Source organism: Petromyzon marinus, chromosome 84 (genome assembly GCF_048934315.1).
Source record: "Petromyzon marinus isolate PM22_M1 ecotype Great Lakes invasive population chromosome 84, UKy_Petmar_22M1.pri1.0, whole genome shotgun sequence".
In the NCBI taxonomy this organism is placed as follows: domain Eukaryota; kingdom Metazoa; phylum Chordata; class Hyperoartia; order Petromyzontiformes; family Petromyzontidae; genus Petromyzon; species Petromyzon marinus.
This window is the reverse complement of record NC_133749.1, coordinates 4445720-4463204: the sequence shown is the minus strand read 5'-3', so window position 1 is coordinate 4463204 and position 17485 is coordinate 4445720. Positions and strand designations below refer to the sequence as shown.

At 49.7% G+C, this 17485-nt stretch overlaps 1 protein-coding gene across 1 annotated transcript in view; it reads right to left on the bottom strand.

The window, feature by feature from the left end:
- Positions 1-7381: 7381 nt before the first annotated feature.
- The window catches only part of LOC116937013 (DNA polymerase delta subunit 4), a 14353-nt gene continuing 4249 nt past the window's right edge, over positions 7382-17485 (bottom strand). The window contains exons 3-5 of the mRNA XM_076057818.1: positions 16281-16334; positions 9994-10105; positions 7382-8650 (exon numbers count right to left, since the gene is read on the bottom strand). Of these exons, the coding sequence (XP_075913933.1) occupies positions 8626-8650; positions 9994-10105; positions 16281-16334 (191 nt within the window). The 3' untranslated portion in view covers positions 7382-8625. The remainder of the gene's footprint in view (positions 8651-9993; positions 10106-16280; positions 16335-17485) is intronic.

The following is a 17485-nucleotide window of genomic DNA, read 5'->3' as shown; positions in this document are numbered from 1 at the left end:
ACTACTATACACTACACTACAATACACTACACTACTATACACTACACTGTACACTACACTACTATACACTACACTGCTATACACTACACTACTATACACTACACTATACACTACGCTATACACTACACTACACTATACACTACACTTTACACTACACTACACACTACACTATACACTACACTACACACTACACTATACACTACACTACACACTACACTATACACTACACTACTGTACACTACACTACTATACACTACACTATACACTACACTACTGTACACTACACTATACACTGCACTATACACTACACAATACACTACACTATACACTACACCATACACTTCACTACTATACACTACACTACTATACACTAGACTACTATACACTACACTACTATACACTACACTAAACACTACACTATACACTACTATACACTACACTATACACTACACACTACACTATACTATACACTACTATACACTACACTATACACTACACTACTATACACTCCACTATACACTCCACTACTATACACTCCACTACTATACACTACACTATACACTATACTATACACTATACACTACTATACACTATACACTACACACTACACTATACACTACTGTACACTACACTACTGTACACTACACTGTACACTACACTACTATACACTACACTACTATACACTATACACTACTATACACTACACTACTATACACTACACTGTACACTACACTACTATACACTACACTGCTATACACTACTATACACTATACACTACAGTATACACTACACACTACACTTTACACTACACTATACACTACACACTACACTATACACTACACTGACAATAGAGCCACTACCACTACTACTACAGCAGCAGCAGTAGTAGCGTCTCAGTGATGGGGTCCTTAAAGCTGGTACAATAAACGTGAGTTTACTTGAGATGATTTGATGTCCCAATGATGATGATATCAGACACTTGGCCGAGCTGCTGTTATTTACGATTGGCCAAGTGTCACTTCTGACGATAGAGCCACTACCACTACTACTATAGCAGTAGTAGCGGTAGCATCTCAGTGATGGGTCCTTAAAGCTGGTACAATACACCTGAGTTTAATTGAGATGATTTGATGTCCCAATGATGATGATATCAGACACTTGGCTCAGCTGCTGTTATTTACGATTGGCCAAGTGTCACTTCTGACGATAGAGCCACTGCCACTACTACTACAGCAGCAGTAGTAGTAGTCGCAACAGTAGCATCTCAGTGATGGGTTCTTGAAGCTGGTACAATAAACATGAGTTTAGTTGAGATGATTTGATAATGTCCCAATGATGATGATATCAGACACTTGGCCGAGCTGCTGTTATTTACGATTGGCCAAGTGTCACTTCTGACGATAGAGCCACTACCACTACTACTACAGCAGCAGCAGTAGCATCTCAGTGATGGGGTCTTAGAACTGGTACAATACACGTCAGTTTAGTTGAGATGATTTGATGTCCCAATGATGATATCAGACACTTGGCTCAGCTGCTGTTATTTGTGATTGGCCAAGTGTCACTTCTGACGATAGAGCCACTACCACTACTACTACAGCAGTAGCAGTAGTAGTAGCGTCTCAGTGATGGGGTCCTTAAAGCTGGTACAATACACCTAAGTTTAATTGAGATGATTTGATGTCCCAATGATGATGATATCAGACACTTGGCCGAGCTGCTGTTATTTACGATTGGCCAAGTGTCACTTCTGACGATAGAGCCACTACCACTACTACTACAGCAGCAGTAGTAGTAGCATCTCAGTGATGGGGTCTTAAAGCTGGTACAATAAACGTGAGTTTAATTGAGATGATTTGATGTCCCAATGATGATGATATCAGACACTTGGCTCAGCTGCTGTTATTGGCCAAGTGTCACTTCTGACGATAGAGCCACTACCACTACTACTACAGCAGCAGCAGTAGCATCTCAGTGATGGGGTCTTAGACCTGGTACAATACACGTCAGTTTAGTTGAGATGATTTGATGTCCCAATGATGATATCAGACACTTGGCTCAGCTGCTGATATTTGTGATTGGCCAAGTGTCACTTCTGACGATAGAGCCACTACCACTACTACTACAGCAGCAGTAGTAGTAGCGTCTCAGTGATGGGGTCCTTAAAGCTGGTACAATAAACGTGAGTTTAATTGAGATGATTTGATGTCCCAATGATGATGATATCAGACACGTGGTTCTGCTGCTGTTATTTGTGATTGGCCAAGTGTCACTTCTGACGATAGAGCCACTACCACTACTACTACAGCAGCAGTAGTAGTAGCATCTCAGTGATGGGTTCTTGAAGCTGGTACAATACACCTGAGTTTAGTCGAGATGATTTGATGTCCCAATGATGATGATATCAGCCACTTGCTTCTGCTGCTGTTATTTGTGATTGGCCAAGTGTCACTTCTGACGATAGAGCCACTACCACTACTACTACAGCAGCAGTAGTAGTAGCTTCTCAGTGATGGGGTTCTTGAAGCTGGTACAATAAACGTGAGTTTAATTGAGATGATTTGATGTCCCAATGATGATGATATCAGACACTTGGTTGAGCTGCTGTTATGTGTGATTGGCCAAGTGTCACTTCTGACGATAGAGCCACTACCACTACTACTACAGCAGTAGCAGTAGCATCTCAGTAATTGGGTCTTAGACCTGGTACAATACACGTCAGTTTAGGTGAAATGATTTGATGTCCCAATGATGATGATATCAGACACGTGGTTCTGCTGCTGTTATTTGTGATTGGCCAAGTGTCACTTCTGACGATAGAGCTACTACCACTACTACTACAGCAGCTGCAGTAGTATCTCAGTGATGGGGTCTTAAAGCTGGTACAATACACCTGAGTTTAGTTGAGATGATTTGATAATGTCCCAATGATGATGATATCAGACACTTGGCTCAGCTGCTGTTATTTACGATTGGCCAAGTGTCACTTCTGACGATAGAGCCACTACCACTACTACTACAGCAGCTGCAGTAGTATCTCAGTGATGGGCTCTTAAAGCTGGTACAATACACCTGAGTTTAGTTGAGATGATTTGATAATGTCCCAATGATGATGATATCAGACACTTGGCTCAGCTGCTGTTATTTACGATTGGCCAAGTGTCACTTCTGACGATAGAGCCACTACCACTACTACTACAGCAGTAGTAGCGTCTCAGTGATGGGGTCCTTAAAGCTGGTACAATAAACGTGAGTTTAATTTAGATGATTTGATGTCCCAATGATGATGATATCAGACACTTGGCTCAGCTGCTGTTATTTGTGATGGGCCAAGTGTCACTTTTGACGATAGAGCCACTACCGCTACTACTACAGCAGTAGTAGTAGCATCTCAGTGATGGGGTCTTGAAGCTGGTACAATACACGTCAGTTTAGTTGAGATGATTTGATGTCCCAATGATGATATCAGACACTTGGCTCAGCTGCTGTTATTTGTGATTGGCCAAGTGTCACTTCTGACGATAGAGCCACTACCACTACTACTACAGCAGCAGTAGTAGTAGCATCTCAGTGATGGGGTCTTAGACCTGGTACAATACACGTCAGTTTAGTTGAGATGATTTGATGTCCCAATGATGATATCAGACACTTGGCTCAGCTGCTGTTATTTGTGATTGGCCAAGTGTCACTTCTGACGATAGAGCCACTACCGCTACTACTACAGCAGTAGTAGTAGCATCTCAGTGATGGGGTCTTGAAGCTGGTACAATACACGTCAGTTTAGTTGAGATGATTTGATGTCCCAATGATGATATCAGACACTTGGCTCAGCTGCTGTTATTTGTGATTGGCCAAGTGTCACTTCTGACGATAGAGCCACTACCACTACTACTACAGCAGCAGTAGTAGTAGCATCTCAGTGATGGGGTCTTAAAGCTGGTACAATAAACGTGAGTTTACTTGAGATGATTTGATGTCCCAATGATGATGATATCAGACACTTGGCCGAGCTGCTGTTATTTACGATTGGCCAAGTGTCACTTCTGACGATAGAGCCACTACCACTACTACTACAGCAGCAGTAGTAGTAGTCGCAACAGTAGCATCTCAGTGATGGGTTCTTGAAGCTGGTACAATAAACATGAGTTTAGTTGAGATGATTTGATAATGTCCCAATGATGATGATATCAGACACTTGGCCGAGCTGCTGTTATTTACGATTGGCCAAGTGTCACTTCTGACGATAGAGCCACTACCACTACTACTACAGCAGTAGCAGTAGTAGTAGCGTCTCAGTGATAGGGTCCTTAAAGCTGGTACAATACACCTGAGTTTAATTGAGATGATTTGATGTCCCAATGATGATGATATCAGACACTTGGCCGAGCTGCTGTTATTTACGATTGGCCAAGTGTCACTTCTGACGATAGAGCCACTACCACTACTACTACAGCAGCAGTAGTAGTAGTCGCAACAGTAGCATCTCAGTGATGGGTTCTTGAAGCTGGTACAATAAACATGAGTTTAGTTGAGATGATTTGATAATGTCCCAATGATGATGATATCAGACACTTGGCCGAGCTGCTGTTATTTACGATTGGCCAAGTGTCACTTCTGACGATAGAGCCACTACCACTACTACTACAGCAGTAGCAGTAGTAGTAGCGTCTCAGTGATGGGGTCCTTAAAGCTGGTACAATACACCTGAGTTTAATTGAGATGATTTGATGTCCCAATGATGATGATATCAGACACTTGGCCGAGCTGCTGTTATTTACGATTGGCCAAGTGTCACTTCTGACGATAGAGCCACTACCACTACTACTACAGCAGCAGTAGTAGTAGCATCTCAGTGATGGGGTCTTAAAGCTGGTACAATAAACGTGAGTTTAATTGAGATGATTTGATGTCCCAATGATGATGATATCAGACACTTGGCTCAGCTGCTGTTATTGGCCAAGTGTCACTTCTGACGATAGAGCCACTACCACTACTACTACAGCAGCAGCAGTAGCATCTCAGTGATGGGGTCTTAGAACTGGTACAATACACGTCAGTTTAGTTGAGATGATTTGATGTCCCAATGATGATATCAGACACTTGGCTCAGCTGCTGTTATTTGTGATTGGCCAAGTGTCACTTCTGACGATAGAGCCACTACCACTACTACTACAGCAGTAGCAGTAGTAGTAGCGTCTCAGTGATGGGGTCCTTAAAGCTGGTACAATACACCTAAGTTTAATTGAGATGATTTGATGTCCCAATGATGATGATATCAGACACTTGGCCGAGCTGCTGTTATTTACGATTGGCCAAGTGTCACTTCTGACGATAGAGCCACTACTACTACAGCAGCAGTAGTAGTAGAATCTCAGTGATGGGGTCTTAAAGCTGGTACAATAAACGTGAGTTTAATTGAGATGATTTGATGTCCCAATGATGATATCAGACACTTGGCCGAGCTGCTGTTATTTACGATTGGCCAAGTGTCACTTCTGACGATAGAGCCACTACTACTACTACTATAGCAGTAGTAGCAGTAGCATCTCAGTGATGGGTCCTTAAAGCTGGTACAATACACCTGAGTTTAATTGAGATGATTTGATGTCCCAATGATGATGATATCAGACACTTGGCCGAGCTGCTGTTATTTACGATTGGCCAAGTGTCACTTCTGACGATAGAGCCACTACCACTACTACACAGCAGTAGCAGTAGTAGCGTCTCAGTGACGGGGTCCTTAAAGCTGGTACAATAAACGTGAGTTTAATTGAGATGATTTGATGTCCCAATGATGATGATATCAGACACGTGGTTCTGCTGCTGTTATTTGTGATTAGCCAAGTGTCACTTCTGACGATAGAGCAACTACTACTACTACTATAGCAGTAGTAGCGGTAGCATCTCAGTGATGGGTTCTTGAAGCTGGTACAATACACCTGAGTTTAGTTGAGATGATTTGATGTCCCAATGATGATGATATCAGACACTTGGCTCAGCTGCTGTTATTTGTGATTGGCCAAGTGTCACTTCTGACGATAGAGCCACTACCACTACTACTACAGCAGCAGTAGTAGTAGTCGCAACAGTAGCATCTCAGTGATGGGTTCTTGAAGCTGGTACAATAAACATGAGTTTAGTTGAGATGATTTGATGTCCCAGTGATGATGATATCAGACACTTGGCTCAGCTGCTGTTATTTGTGATTGGCCAAGTGTCACTTCTGACGATAGAGCCACTACCACTACTACTACAGCAGCAGTAGCGTCTCAGTGATGGGGTCCTTGAAGCTGGTACAATAAACGTGAGTTTACTTGAGATGATTTGATGTCCCAATGATGATATCAGACACTTGGCCGAGCTGCTGTTATTTACGATTGGCCAAGTGTCACTTCTGACGATAGAGCCACTACCACTACTAATACAGCAGCAGTAGTAGTAGCGTCTCAGTGATGGGGTTCTTGAAGCTGGTACAATAAACGTGAGTTTAATTGAGATGATTTGATGTCCCAATGATGATGATATCAGACACTTGGCTCAGCTGCTGTTATTTGTGATTGGCCAAGTGTCACTTCTGACGATAGAGCCACTACCACTACTACTACAGCAGCAGCAGTAGTAGTAGCGTCTCAGTGATGGGGTCCTTAAAGCTGGTACAATAAACGTGAGTTTAATTGAGATGATTTGATGTCCCAATGATGATGATATCAGACACTTGGCCGAGCTGCTGTTATTTACGATTGGCCAAGTGTCACTTCTGACGATAGAGCCACTACTACTACAGCAGCAGTAGTAGTAGTAGCAACAGTAGCATCTCAGTGATGGGTTCTTGAAGCTGGTACAATAAACATGAGTTTAGTTGAGATGATTTGATGTCCCAATGACGATATCAGACACTTGGCCGAGCTGCTGTTATTGGCCAAGTGTCGCTCCTACTACAACACAGCGGCTCAATGATGGGGCTTTACTTGGTAAAACAGAATTAAACCGTTTACAGGTTGCAAATAAAACACGCTTCAAATCGCTTTGAACTATCGTCACTGTAGCGCGAATTCAACGTGGCGCTGCACTCCGATGTTGTGGGCAGTGTTGCTGTAACAATTCAGTGTTGTTGGAGCAATGGTATATTTATTAAAAAGTCTATTTAATTAAGTAGAACGTGTTGTCTGTATTGATTTATAAGGTTTGCCCATTTTGATGTGACGTCACATTTCTCAAACCCCCCCCCCCCGCCCTCGTCACAAACGTCTGACCCCCCCCCCACCCCCCTTCCCCCTCCCCCAGGTGCGTGACGTCATTTATGGACGGCCCCTTTAGTTCAAAAATGGGATCTTTTGTGCCAGCAAAAAATATCGTGAAAAATAATAAGAATAACAGCAGGTTTAAGTTCAACATGCACACAAACTCAGCTGGTTTATTGAGGCACTTGCAGATGAGAAAGGAGGCAGGCGTTGCCATGGCAACGGTGGTGACAGTAGGCCCGAGTCCTGACTCCACCAGCCCTCCCCTCTTGCCTGAGCGGCCCGGCCCGACAGAGAGCCCACACACACCCCCCCCCAACCACCACCGCGGGAAACGAGCTAGGAAAATCAGGTCAATTCACCTCGTAGGCCGCAAAGTAAAAAATATAAAAATATAATTAAGTTATTATTATTACATCATCAATTTAATAATTAAAAAAAACCACTTGCATTAACACACTAGGTAAAAAAATCTACCGTACAATTATCAACCAGATGATACCCACCCACGGGTATAGACAGGGAGTGAGATGGAACAGATGGAGATTAGTCCACACACTCTACTGTACCCCCCTTCTACTGAGAGATGGAACAGATGGACATTAGTCCACACACTCTGCTGTGCCGACTTCTTGCAGAGCCAGGGGCTTACCCTCCTTGACACCCACCCCATGGGTATACAATCGACCAAACCTCGCAGCCGTTAAGTTATCAAACGTCGCGCAATAGATTAATTTTTTAGCATTTTCTTCGCAAGGTCAGACAATATGTACAGACACCGTTATTATTTCCCATCCAGAAAAATCTAAAATATGGCACAGCACCCATCTGTTCAACCTTGTTTGAGCATCTATGTCTCAGGGTCAGTGTCTAGAGTTGAGACCGGGTCTCAGGGTGGGAGTCTTGAATTGACACCGAGTCTCAGGGTCTCAGAGTCTAGAGTAGAGACCGGGTCTCAGGGTCTCAGTGTCTAGAGTAGAGACCGGGTCTCAGGGTCTCACAGTCTAGAGTAGACACCGGGTCTCAGGGTCTCAGAGTCTAGAGTAGAGACCGGGTCTCAGGGTCAGTGTCTAGAGTAAAGACCGGGTCTCAGGGTGAGAGTCTTGAATTGAGACCGGGTCTCAGGGTCAGTGTCTAGAGTAGAGACCGGGTCTCAGAGTCTAGAGTAGAGACCGGGTCTCAGAGTCAGAGTCTAGAGTAGAGACCGGGTCTCAGGGTCAGTGTCTAGAGTAGAGACCGGGTCTCAGTGTCTAGAGTAGAGACCGGGTCTCAGGGTCAGTGTCTAGAGTAGAGACCGGGTCTCAGTGTCTAGAGTAGAGACCGGGTCTCAGGGTCAGAGTCTTGAGTTGACACCAGGTCTCAGGGTCAGGGTCTCGTCTTATTCTCACAGAGGGTAGCCGTGCCAGACACTGTGGGGAGAGAGAAAGACGGAACAGAGTCTGGGTGACCATGATGAGACCAGGTGTGTGTCTGTGTCTGTGTGTGTGTACGCCTGTGTGTGTACGCCTGTGTGTGTACGCCTGTGTGTGTACGCCTGTGCGTGTAGTGACACACGGTGGTGTAGCAGGTTAGCGCTACGCTGCGCTACGAACCTGGCCACCCGGGTTCGATTCCCGCTTACGGCCAACACCGCCGGCGACTGAGCCTAAAAATGAGTTACCTGGTGTAGCGGTGTAGTAGTAAACATCGCCACTGGGGAGACAAAGGCGGCCGGGCGTGGTGCCGACCACCCACCCCCCTCGTGTAACCGTTCCGGCCTTCATAGACGCTGCTGCTCGCTAACAGCACTTGCCCCTGCCAGTCTGTTAAGGCTACACGGGGGATCTTTGTCTTTGTGTGCTTCAAGTAGACGCTAGCAGCCGGACCTGCTAGAGTCTACCTGGAGTGCAGCTTCCCTCACCCACCGCCCCACCTGCAACTACAACTACACCTGCAACTACAACTACACCTGCACTTCTACCTGCACCTCTACCTGCATCTCTATCTGCAACTACACCTGCACCTGCACCTCTACCTGCACCTGCAACTACAACTGCACCTGCAACTGCACCTCTACCTCTACCTGCACCTGCACCTCTACCTGCACCTCTACCTGCACCTGCAACTACAACTACACCTGCACCTGCACCTCTACCTGCACCTCTACCTGCACCTGCACCTCTACCTGCACCTCTACCTGCACCTCTACCTGCACCTCTACCTGCACCTGCACCTCTACCTGCACCTGCAACTACACCTGCACCTGCAATTACAATTACACCTGCACCTACAGCTCTACCTGCACCTGCAACTACAACTACACCTGCACTTGCAACTACAACTACACCTGCACCTGCAACTACAACTACAGATGCACCTACACCTCTACCTGCACCTGCACCTACACCTCTACCAGCACCTACACATCTACCTGCACCTGCACCTCTACCTGCACCTCTACCTGCACCTGCACCTCTACCTGCACCTCTACCTGCACCTGCACTTCTACCTGCACCTGCACCTGTACCTCTACCTGCACCTCTACCTGCACCTGCACCTCTACCTGCACCTGCACCTCTACTTGCACCTCTACTTGCACCTCTACCTGCACCTGCACCTCTACCTGCACCTGCACCTCTACTTGCACCTCTACTTGCACCTCTACCTGCACCTGCACCTCTACCTGCACCTGCACCTCTACCTGCACCTGCACCTCTACCTGCACCTCTACCTGTACCTCTACCTGCACCTCTACCTGCACCTGCACCTCTACCTGTGTGTGAAGCGAACGTCTTCCGACCTCCCCTCCACCATCGCCTTCACCCAGCACGGAGGGCCCAGGGCCAGACTCTCAGCACGCGTCCATCGCTCCAATCGCGTGATGCCTACACATACAGACACAGTGTACACACACACAGTGTACACACACACAGTATACACACAGTGTACACACACACAGTGTACACACACACAGTATACACACAGTGTACACACACAGTGTACACACACACACAGTGTACACACACACACACAGTGTACACACACACACAATGTACACACACACAGTGTACACACACACAGTGTACACACACACAGTGTACACACGCACACACAGTGTACACACACACACACAGTGTACACACACACACACAGTGTACACACACACACAGTGTATACACAGTGTACACACACACACAGTGTACACACAGTGTACACACACACACAGTGGACACACATACAGAGACACAGTGTACACACACACGTGTACACACACACACAGTGTACACACACACAGTGTACACACGCACAGACACACAGTGTACACACACACAGTATACACACACGTGAACACACATACAGTGTACACACACACAGTGTACACACACAGTGTACACACACACAGTGTACACACACAGACACAGTGTACACACACAGTGTACACACACAGACACACACACAGTGTACACACACAGTGTACACACACACATTGTACACACACAGACACACACAGTGTACACACACACAGACACACACAGTGTACACACACACACAAACACACAGTGTACACACACACAGTGTACACACACAGACACACACAGTGTACACACACACACAGACACACACAGTGTACACACAGACACACACACAGACACACAGTGTACACACACACACAGACACACACACAGATACACACACACACAGACACACACACAGACACACACAGAGATACAGAGAGAGAGACACACACACAGAGAGACGCACACACACAGAGATACACACACAGAGAGACACACGGAGAGAGACACACACAGAGAGTCACACGGAGAGAGACACACACAAAGACACACGGAGAGAGACACACACAGAGAGACACACACACACAGATACACAGAGAGAAAGACACACACAGAGAGACACAGAGAGAGACACACAGAGACACACACACAGAGACACATGATGGTGGTGATGGTGGTGATGTTGATGATGGTGGTGATGGTGGCGGTGATGGTGGTGGTGATGATGATGGTGGTGGTGGTGGTGATAATGGTGGTGATGGTGGAGGTGAAAGTGGTGGTGGTGATGGTGGGGGTGATGGTGGTGATGGTGGTGGTGATGATGGTGATGATGGTGGTGATGGTGGTGGTGATGATGGTGATGATGGTGGTGATGGTGATGATGGTTGTGGTGATGGTCATGATGGTGGTGATGGTGGTGGTGATGATGGTGATGATGGTGGTGATGGTGATGATGGTTGTGGTGATGGTCATGATGGTGGTGATGGTGGTGGTGATGGTAGAGGTGATGGTGATGATGGTGGTGATTGTGGTGATGGTAGTGATGGTGGTGGTGATGGTGATGGTGGTGATGGTGGTGGTGATGATGGTGGTGATTGTGGTGATGGTAGTGATGGTGGTGGTGATGGTGATGATGGTGGTGGTGGTGATGATGATGGTGATGATGGTGGTGATGGTGGTGGTGATGATGGTAATGAAGGTGATGATGGTGGTGATGGTGGTGATGGTGGTGGTGATGACAGTGGTGATGGTGGTGATGATGGTGGTGATGATGATGGTGGTGATGATGATGGTAGTGATGGTGATGATGGTAGTGATGGTGATGATGGTGGTGATGGTGGTGATGGTGATGATGGTGGTGATGGTAGTAATGATGGTAGTGATGGTGATGATGGTGGTGATGATGGTGATGATGGTGGTGATGGTGATGATGGTTGTGGTGATGGTCATGATGGTGGTGATGGTGGTGGTGATGGTAGAGGTGATGGTGATGATGGTGGTGATTGTGGTGATGGTAGTGATGGTGGTGGTGATGGTGATGGTGGTGATGGTGGTGGTGATGATGGTGGTGATGGTAGTAATGATGGTAGTGATGGTGATGATGGTGGTGATGATGGTGGTGGTGATGGTGATGATGGTGGTGATGGTGGTGGTGATGGTGATGATGGTGGTGATGGTAGTAATGATGGTAGTGATGGTGGTAGTGATGGTGATGATGGTGGTGATGTTAGTGATGGTGGTGGTGATGGTGATAATGGTGGTGATGGTAGTGATGGTGGCGGTGATGGTGATGATGGTGGTGATGGTGGTGGTGTCCGGCAAAACAACCCCCTACCTCCTCGCGGTGCCGGACGGGCAACTCTGTCGTGGACAGTGCTGTGGGGGGAGGTCCAATTTTGATTGGCTCCTCCCCTCATGGCATATGTGTCCACCACAGGGGCTAAACGGGGGCTCTGGACGGGTGCGAGGGGCTGGTAACCCCTCCACTAAACCACGAATTAAACTGAAATATGTAACTAATAAGCTTGTGCGGGAGGCCCCGGGGGGCCAGGTGTCTATGACGTCTCCTGGCCAAACCCCAATTGGCGGAGCCAGGAGATTGAATATCTACCCTCGGGGCTCCTCCAGAAACAACGAAAAGCCACTACGGGTGGCCACGTGGAATGTTCGAACACTCACTGCGGAGGAGAGGCTGCCACTCCTCTGTCGGGAGCTGGACCGGTACCGCCTGGATCTATGTGGCATTCAGGAGGTCCGGTGGACCGGCTCTGGCTCCTGCCACCATGAGGGGTGGACAGTCCTCTACTCGGGGCAGCAGACTGCCAAACAACAGGGAGTGGCTCTTCTTTTGAACAAAAGAATGAAGGGGGCGTGGGAGCATGGTGGTGAGGTGTGGGAAGCTTCAAGCCCCAGGCTACTTTGGGCTCGCCTTCCCATCAACCAGAGGCGAGGAATGGTGGTCGTGGTTACTTATGCCCCCACTGAAGATGAACATCCGTGGAGGGATGCAGGCAAAGCCGATGAGTCAGATGCCTTCTATGACCTCCTGTCACAGGTGCTGGCTAAAGTGGCCCATCGGGATAGAGTCATCATGTTGGGTGACTTCAATGCCCGAGTTGGTCATGATACTGGCACCTGGTCTGGAGTGATTGGAGGGCATGGGCCAGATCGGCTCAATAACAACAGTAGGAGGCTGCTAGATTTTTGTGCAGCCCATGGGCTTGTAATTACCAACACGCTGTTCCGGCATCGGCGCATCCACACAACATCATGGATGCACGCCGGGTCCAAGCAAGAACATCTGCTGGACTACATAGTGACGGACCAGCGGATGCGAGCCCATGTCCTTGACACCAGGACCTACCGTGGAGCTGATCTGTAAGATGCGCCTGCCATTCTTCCGCTCCGGTGGTGGGTGTACACCCAGGACCCCATTCCAACCTAAAGTGGCCTGGTCTCAGTTATCTGATGAAAGTTGCAAGCGAGAATTTAATCATCGCTTGCGGCTGGGATTGGCATCGTCCCCGACTCCTCCTGATGTCGAGGGTAAATGGGCGAGGTTTAGGACTGTGACTCATGCAGCTGCAATGGCTGCTTTGGGTACGTGGTCCAGACCTCCCCAGAGACCCTGGCTGACAGAGGAGGTGTTCAGGATGGTTGAGAAAAAGCGACAGGCCCACTGTCATCGGCTACAGAATCCCACGTCAGAGAATGAGGAGGCTTACCGCAGCCTTCGCTCGGAGGTTCGGAGAGCCGTGAGGCGCTGCAAGAATGGGTGGTGGTCGCGGGTTGCTGAGGAGATGGAGTCTGCCTCAGTGGCCCGTGATCACAATTCTCTATTTAATTCCATCAAAAAAGTAACCTGCAGCGCCACATCTATTACCATCATTAGGGGAAAAAACGGTGATCCAATCTCTGACCCCCAGGAACAGGTTTGCAGATTTGCTGAGCATTTCTGTGAGGTCCTGGGGGAGGGAAAATCCTTCAGCCAGGAAAACATCGTGGCACAAAGTGACGATGACCCTGCTGAGGCTGCGGTGCCTCAAATATTGGAAGAAGTCACCCCCTGTGAGTGGCTGGCTGAGGTGCCATCTGTTGAGGAAGTACTGAAGGCAATCCGGAGTCTGAGACGAGGAAAGGCAGCGGGCAGAGATGATCTCCCAAGCGAAACGCTGAGGGAGGGTAGCGTTTGTGCACAGACTGCCCTATATGACATCATAACAACGGTCTGGACCACTGGATGGGTTCCGCAGGATTGGAAGGATGCCCTGGTGGTCCCCCTTTTTAAGAAGGGGGACCGCACAGACTGTAACAACTACAGGGGCATCTCACTCCTCAGTGTACCGGGAAAGGTCCTGGCAAGGATTATTCAGCATCGCCTTGCCAGGGACGCTGAGGAGAGGCTTGCGGAGCCCCAATGCGGTTTCAGGAAAGGGCGGTCCTGCACAGATGCCATATTTTCTGTCCGTCTGCTACAGCAGAGGTGTAGGGAATTACAACAAGACCTACATCTCTGCTTTATTGACCTGGTAAAGGCCTATGATACCATCAGTAGGCCTGGGCTCTGGGTTGTTCTTCGTGCTTTTGGAGTACCTGACCCTCTGCTCACGATCCTTAAGACCTTCATGATGGTGAGCGGGCCCGGGTAAAACTACGTGGCCGGGAGTCAGAGCCATTCCCTGTACACCTTGGGGTGCGACAGGGATGTCCTCTGGCTCCCACATTTTTAACATCTATTTTGACCACGTAGTTCGTGAAGCCTTCAATAGCTGTACCGGGGGAATCTCCATATGGTACAGATATAATGGGAGGCTGATCAATGCCCGGGTGCGGTCAAGGGATGGCTCCCTATTGCTCAACCATGTTATGTATGCTGATGATTTGGTAATAGCTGCTCATTCAGAGGAGGAGTTGGAGACGCTGCTGCTGAGACTGGAGCGTGCCACTAAGAGGTGGGGCCTTACTATCAGCCACACCAAAACTAAGCACCTGCCTGGGTATTTTGTACCATCGGACACTCCACCCCCACAACTCCCAATCGGTGATGGGGCAGTTGTGGAGAGAGTGGAGAGTTTCTCATACCTGGGCAGTGTGCTTATGACCGGCTCCAGTTTAACAGCAGAGGTCTCACTACGAATCAGTCGAGCGGCAATATCTTTTCATCGGTTGCGTAACGCTGTGTGGAAGCTACCTGGTCTGTCGCTCCGCACAAAGCTTCAGGTCTTCTCGGCCACGGTCATTCCCTCCCTTCTCTACGCTTGCGAAACGTGGACCCCCTAATGGAACATCTTCGCCGGTTAGAAACATTTAGGCTGGCCTGCCTACGATCCATCCTGGGTTTAACCAGACTGGATTGTGTGAGGAGCTCACAAATCCTTGAAAGATCTGGGCAAGGTCCCATCGGTGAGCTCCTCCGGCAGGCAAGGCTGCGATGGCTGGGTCATGTAACCCGCATGCCCAGCCACCGCATGCCGAAACAGCTTTTGTTCGGCCGGATCGAGGGGGCTAAGCGGGCGCGGCACGGGCTAGAGAAGAGATGGAGTGATGTGGTACAGGAGGATGTGGAGCTGAATGGACTTGCCGATGACTGGTACCAGCAGTGTCAAGATCGGCCTCTGTGGAGGAGGCTCGTGAAGGACGCTACTGGGCAGTTGGAGGTAGTCGCCCTCCAACAACAACGGAGGGCGGAGGAGCGACGCTCACAACAACGAGCGGAGCGCCGGGTGACTAAAGCACAGCAGGTTGGCACAGTAAGGGGCACAGGTGGTGCATCAGCCAGTCATCTCAGTCACCTCAGTCAGTCGACCCGTGGCACCTGAGTCTGCCCCGTGACCTCCTGCCAGCGGGCGTTCGACACTTCACGTGGCCTCAGGGTGCACATAGCCTGGCACAAGCGTCGTGGTGACGTCACTGCCACTTAGTGGCGAATGGCGGTTGTTGTTGTTGATGGTGGTGATGATGATGGTAGTAATGATGGTAGTGATGGTGATGATGATAGTGGTGATGATGGTGGTGGTGGTGATGATGGTGGTGGTGATGATGGTGGTGGTAATGATGGTAGTGATGGTGATGATGGTGGTGATGGTGATGGTAATGATGGTAGTGATGGTGATGATGGTGGTGATGATGGTAGTGATGGTGACAATGGTGGTGGTGATGGTAATGGTGGTAGTGATGGTAATGATGGAGGTGATGATGGTAATGATGGAGGTGATGATGGTGGTGATGGTGATGATGGTGGTGGTGGTGATGTTGCCATGGTTACCTGTACAAGGTCCGTATTCCATAGCGAGGTCAAAGGCTCGCAGCTGATCCAAATCTAGACCACAACAACCACCACAAGCACCACAACAACCACCACAACGATATCAACAACCACCACAACCACCACAACAACCACCACAACACTATCAACAACCACCACAACTACCACAACAATATAAAAAACCCTCCATAGTAGTTCAAGCCTTTCCTCCCGTGTCTCCCCCGTGTCTCCCCCTTGTCCCCGCCGTGTCTCCCCGTGTCTCCCCCGTGTCTCCCCGTGTCTCCCCCGTGTCTCCCCGTGTCTCCCCCCGTGTGTCTCCCCGTGTCTTTCCGTGTCTCTCCGTGTCTCCCCCCGTGTCTCCCCCGTGTCTCCCCCCGTGTCTCCCCGTGTCTCCCCGTGTCTCCCCCGTGTCTCCCCCCGTGTCTCCCCCGTGTCTCCCCCCCCCGTGTCTCCCCCGTGTCTCCCCCGTGTCTCCCCGTGTCTCCCCCGTGTCTCCCCGTGTCTCCCCCGTGTCTCCCCCGTGTCTCCCCGTGTCTCCCCGTGTCTCCCTCCCCCCCCGTGTCTCCCCCGTGTCTCCCCGTGTCTCCCCGTGTCTCCCCCGTGTCTCCCCCTTGTCCCCGCCGTGTCTCCCCCCGTGTCTCTCCGTGTCTCCCCCCGTGTCTCCCCGTGTCTCCCCCCCCCGTGTCTCCCCCGTGTCTCCCCCGTGTCTCCCCGTGTCTCCCCCGTGTCTCCCCGTGTCTCCCCCGTGTTTCCCCGTGTCTCCCCCGTGTCTCCCCCGTGTCTCCCCGTGTCTCCCCGTGTCTCCCTCCCCCCCCCGTGTCTCCCCCGTGTCTCCCCGTGTCTCCCCGTGTCTCCCCCGTGTCTCCCCCTTGTCCCCGCCGTGTCTCCCCCCGTGTCTCCCCCGTGTCTCCCCGTGTCTCCCCCGTGTCTCCCCCGTGTCTCCCCGTGTCTCCCTCGTGTCTCCCCCCCCCGTGTCTCCCCCCGTGTCTCCCCCGTGTCTCCCCGTGTCTCCCCGTGTCTCCCTCCCCCCCCGTGTCTCCCCCGTGTCTCCCCGTGTCTCCCCGTGTCTCCCCCGTGTCTCCCCCTTGTCCCCGCCGTGTCTCCCCCCGTGTCTCCCCCGTGTCTCCCCGTGTCTCCCCCGTGTCTCCCCCGTGTCTCCCCGTGTCTCCCTCGTGTCTCCCCCCCCGTGTCTCCCCGTGTCTCCC